At 38.5% G+C, this 5,245-nt stretch overlaps 1 protein-coding gene across 1 annotated transcript in view; it reads right to left on the bottom strand.

The window, feature by feature from the left end:
• Positions 1 to 168: 168 nt before the first annotated feature.
• The window catches only part of LOC103467057 (deleted in malignant brain tumors 1 protein-like), an 8,236-nt gene continuing 3,159 nt past the window's right edge, over positions 169 to 5,245 (bottom strand). Inside the window, exons 2-5 of the mRNA XM_017305632.1 lie at positions 4,765 to 5,095; positions 4,176 to 4,487; positions 3,711 to 4,019; positions 169 to 479 (exon numbers count right to left, since the gene is read on the bottom strand). Of these exons, the coding sequence (XP_017161121.1) occupies positions 187 to 479; positions 3,711 to 4,019; positions 4,176 to 4,487; positions 4,765 to 5,095 (1,245 nt within the window). The 3' untranslated portion in view covers positions 169 to 186. The remainder of the gene's footprint in view (positions 480 to 3,710; positions 4,020 to 4,175; positions 4,488 to 4,764; positions 5,096 to 5,245) is intronic.

Below are 5,245 nucleotides of genomic sequence, written 5' to 3'. Positions count from 1 at the left end.
TGAAGGTTGCAGAGCCATTCATTAGAGAGTCATAATATTTTGTGAAATGTAACATGATATGGTGTCCCCAGAATGTCCCCAGAGTTTTTGGGAGATTWATGAATGATTTGATTCTGTTCTCGAAACAAATRAAGAATACATTTTAAACAATTGGTTGCACTGCTGAAGTTTCACTTTGTATGCAATTTATTTAGTCTTACCTCTAAGATTAACAGAGTTACTGAGGAAGGAGAATGTTTGTTTTGACATCTCATACTGACACTGAAATGCTCCATTATGATCGATGGTCACTTTAGGGATGTTGAAGGAAGCAGAGTTGGAATCTGATGACTGATTCATTCTGAATGATCCTGAAGTCTGTTGAAGAATAAATGTTCCACTTAAAGGTGCAGCTGCATTAGAACAAGTGATGYTGACTTGTTGACCCAAGGTGACCTCAGCAGCCGGGCTAAAAGAGATCCTTGGCTGTGGAAAATTTGCTGGAAAATAGAAAGTAGTTAGAATAAGATTTAATTTCTGAAAATCTTTGAAAAATTTACCTTTAAAAATGATTTTGTGTATAAATTGTTATCAAACAAATCCATACTGAGAGACAAATCTATACCGAGAACCTACAAATACAGTTTAATCTGAACTAGATGACTGTTTTTTAGCTGGAACACTAGATGAAGAGTTTTAATCATGAAAAAAGACTGACAATTCTGCCACAGAGACACTCGGACATGGATGGGGAACTTCAGTCCTCAAGGGCTAGTGTCCTGCAGTGTTTAGATGTATCCCAGTATAGATTCATTAAATAAAAAWGTGATATTGGAGAACCAGGGTCCTGCTAAATAATAATCTGCATACTGACATTATTCAGACATTTTATTTAGGTGTTTTTGATCAAGGACATATCTCAAACTTTCAGGAAACTACCCCTTGAGGACAGGAACTGCCCATCTCTGGACTAGGACATGGAATAATGTGACCCTAAAAACCAAGGAGCTGATGCATGGAGAGGTGATCAATGGCATGGAAACCAGGTGAGTTCAATCAAGGGTATGCTTTTTGGTGGAAAATCMTGAATCATTTGATCTCAATTGTAGAAAACTTGCAGACATATAAAACATGGTAAGAAGCAGCAGAGCATAGCAAAACTTTGCAAAATACATATAGAAAAACTGTTGAAGAGTCAAAACTTTAAGTCAATGCAAAAATGATACCCAAAGATTATTATAAATCAGTGCAAAACACTGCTTTCAAAGCTAAACTATGAGGTCATAATAATTTATAAGGTAAAATCAGTTAAAAAGCCAAAGCTAGCTGACATACTAATAATAGCATGTAGGTTATCACTAGCAAGTTGACCTACAGTAAAATACCCCATGCAGGGTGAAAAACCCAAGTAAAAGTTAAAATTAGCCAAAAAGGCAAAGCCAGATAAAATACCAATGATAGCATCTAGGCTAGCTGTATCATGTTGAACTACAGGAAAGTACTCCGTGCAATGTGATAAAACCCGAGTAAAAATTGAAATTAGCTAAACGTTAAAGCTAGCTAAACTACTAATAATACAATTTTTTGACTATCACTAGCATGTTGAGCTATGTAACATACTCCACTCAATTTGCAAAGCCCTACATAAAAGTTAAAATTAGATATATAAATAGAGTTAGCTAAAATATTATCAATCAAAATTTTATTTGCAAAGCACCTTTCAGCAACACGGCATTTCAAAATGCTTTACATTATAAAAACAAAAAAATATAAAGTCATGCTGTCATTACACATCACATTATTGATTAATGTTTCCAGATTATGTTTCAAAAGCAACTCTAAACAGCTGGGTTTTTAGTCCAGATTCAAAGGAATCCAGTGTTTCAGCTGTTTTTCAGTTTTCTGGAAGTTTCTTCCAGATTTGTGGAGCATAGAAGCTAAATGCTCAGGGAAATGTTTGTATATAAAATAAGATTTTGCTTAGAGATGCAAACTGTATGACACAGATCACCATCACACCAAAACCCACAACACAACCCCCATCCACCTCTTCACCACTCGTGGCCAGTGGAGGAGAGCAGGGGCGGGGGTTCTGGAAAGGTGATTCGCCCAGGGCGCCAAACAGGCTAGGATCACGTCTGCACAGTGTGACTCCCATTCTCTAGCCATTCTCTGTGTTCGAATTCAGGGCCTGCATCCTTTCTAGGACCCAGTCTAAGTAGAATAAGTCCTTCGAAGGCCGCAAATAAACGGCAACTGGAAAAGGAAAGCTGTGATTTCAAACAGATCTAGCCTTCAGCTGGCCATCTAGCCTCCACAGCATGAGTTGCCTAGCCTGTTGCCTAGCAGCCGTGACAGTGTGAAGCTCAGAGCAGCGAAGAAAAAAAACCACAGAGCTAAAGTTTGTTTTTTAACCATGTACTACGCCTAATTTTTGTATTATGCTTCATCTTTTGTAGTAAAGGTTGTTATGTTGATTATAAAATGTTCAAACATATATAGCACATTTCTACAAGGAATAAATATAAGCAAATTATTCATTTACAAATTTAATCTCTCCCGCTCTTAGACAAGACATTACAGTTAAATAAAGCTAMTATGTTCGAAGGCTTAACTTTAAAAAGTCAAACYGATTTTTTCAGATATAAATTAAGTACTTTGGTAAACCAAACTTTATATGATACTGCTATAATGACTAAATAATATCAGTGTTTAACTTCCACTCATTGGGGAAAGCTAGCGGCAGTTTTCATAAGAATGTGCTCGGAGTTAGGCGTTCTTTCCTGGTATACCAAACCTGGAGTGCCCAACCAGCTGACAGCTGGTGAGGGGAGCAGGCTGTCAATGCAGCGGGAGAAGACATGTCTGAAAATGTCAGAGCAACATTGCAACTAGGTGATGTATTGATGAACTGAGCAGATATTTAAGACTTTCACAGCTACATTCTCACCTAAAGCATTTAAAAAAAAAAATCATAACTTAAAGTTTAATGTAGCAAAATAATTTGCTGCTCTTCTCCGCCATTACTGCTTTGCCTGAACAACTGGTTTGGACCCACAATGAATCATCGGATATGGTGAGCCATGACGGATACACTAGACCCATCCTTCAAATCTTGGGAAAAGAAGGATGTATTTGTCGGCTGCATTTGGAGGAGTATTCAAATTTGGACAAACCTTGTTGCTATGATGTAAGTGGTCTACAAATCCGGCTTTTGAAGGATGCAGTCCTTAAGACACTGCTTCTGTCCCGCACTAACAGGTGTGTTGAAGCTTGTCTGACGGATAAGAAAAAGAACTAGGTGCCCAGCTACGCACGAACTACTAATGAGTCACTTATGTCAGTTTGGTAGCATAAATAATATTATTATTATCCTGTGATAAACAGTTGTAGACAACATGCCAGTTAATGTTAAAGCAGTAAGTAAAACAGTAAGATAAATGTGCTTAACCACAGCAACTAGTGAGAGTTCAAAGCCCAACCTGGCTCTTTCTGCAGTCAAGTTACACATCTGTGTATGTAATATATAATCAGTCTTTATAATTAGGCCTCCAACAAGCCAACATTGAACACAGTGTTAGTTACATCCACTGACTGTGTACTCTTGCATGTCTTTTTTGTCAGATGTGCTTTTAGTTGATTTTGAATCAAAGTCCTAAAAGTTTTCCCATCACCTATGACTATTTCAGCATTATTTTATTGTTTCAGGAGTGATATAGAGCTTTTCTCACCTGAGCAGACCACACCAGCRTCCTCGTTCTGTTTACACTTGTGTGTACCGAACCCTCGATAACGGCAATCAGTTAGAGAGCTTTCACTTCCTGTACAGTTCACATCATCAAGCCAGATTTGACCAGTTCCTAGACCAAAAGCAGCTGATGAAGTGGCACTTAATGCTGAGCCACAGGATAACTGTCTGCAGACCACCTGAGCATCAGATAGACCCCAGTTATCATCACAGACTGTTCCCCATTGGCCGTTGTGGTTGATTTCAACTCTTCCAGAGCAGGAAGTTGATCCAGTCAATCTGATAACAGAGTCTGTTAACAATAATTTTCTGATTAGTGAACATACCATGCATAAGTACTGTCTTCCACTTTTTGTTAAAATGCTTTTAGCCAAAAACAAAACTGGCTAATCTGTTTGAACATTTAAAACTGAACATTTGATGCTGTCAGTAAATAATTTTTCTTTACCTGAACAGATCACACCAGCATCCTCACCATGACCACAGTTGTGTTTCCCTTCACCGTTGCTTCCACAGCTGGTTAGAGAGCTTTCATGTCCTGAGCACTGAACATCATCAAGCCAGATTGGTCCATCTCCTTGACCAAAGTATGCAGAGCCCGTTGCATTGAGTGCTGTACCACAGCCCAGCTGTTGACAAACCACATCAGCATCAGCTATGCCCCAGCTGTCATCACAGACCGTTCCCCAGGTATTTCTAAAGAGGACTTCAACCCTTCCAGAACAACGAGTTGATCCAGGACCTGCCAGCCTCACCGGACCTTCAAGAAATAACATTCACCATATTTATGTTAATGTTCCAATTAGAATAAAATACCTTTGTACACTATAGGAATAGAAAACAAAGAGAAATCGGCCAATCCAGAGAATGAGCTGTTTTTCACATAATCCTGATTGGTGATTCAAATTATTTTCTGATCAGTGAATACACTATACATAAGCATCACCTTTTATTTTGTATTTAAATGCTTTCAGACAAAAACAATACTGACTAACATATGTGAACATTTCAAATTTGTTAATTCAGTTTTTTCTCACCTGAGCAGACCACACCAGCATCCTCATTGTGTTTACAGTTGTGTGTCCCAAACCCTGGATGCTGACAGTTGGCTAGAGAGCTTTCATTTCCTGTACAGTTCACTTCATCAAGCCAGATTTGACCGGTTCCTTCACCAAAAACTGCTGATGAAGTGGCGTTTAATGCTGAACCGCAGGATAACTGTCTGCAGACCACATGAGCATCAGATAGATCCCAGCCGTTATCACACACTGTTCCCCATTGGCCGTTGTGGTTGATCTCAACTCTCCCAGAGCAGGAAGTTGATCCAGTCAATCTGATCCCAGAATCTGGTAACAGGAAACAGATAAACTATAGCATTTTCTTTAAAAAGAAAAATAGCAAATTAAAGACATTACTATTGGTGTCTTCTCTTTGTAACCCGCTTTGCTTTACCTTAGTTATGATTTATTCAAATCTGGAGCACAGAAACTATTAACCCTGACATGTACTGAAACACAG

The sequence above is a fragment of the Poecilia reticulata genome, linkage group LG7 (genome assembly GCF_000633615.1).
Source record: "Poecilia reticulata strain Guanapo linkage group LG7, Guppy_female_1.0+MT, whole genome shotgun sequence".
NCBI classification, from domain to species: Eukaryota; Metazoa; Chordata; class Actinopteri; order Cyprinodontiformes; family Poeciliidae; genus Poecilia; species Poecilia reticulata.
This window is presented reverse-complemented; position numbering and strand designations above follow the sequence as displayed.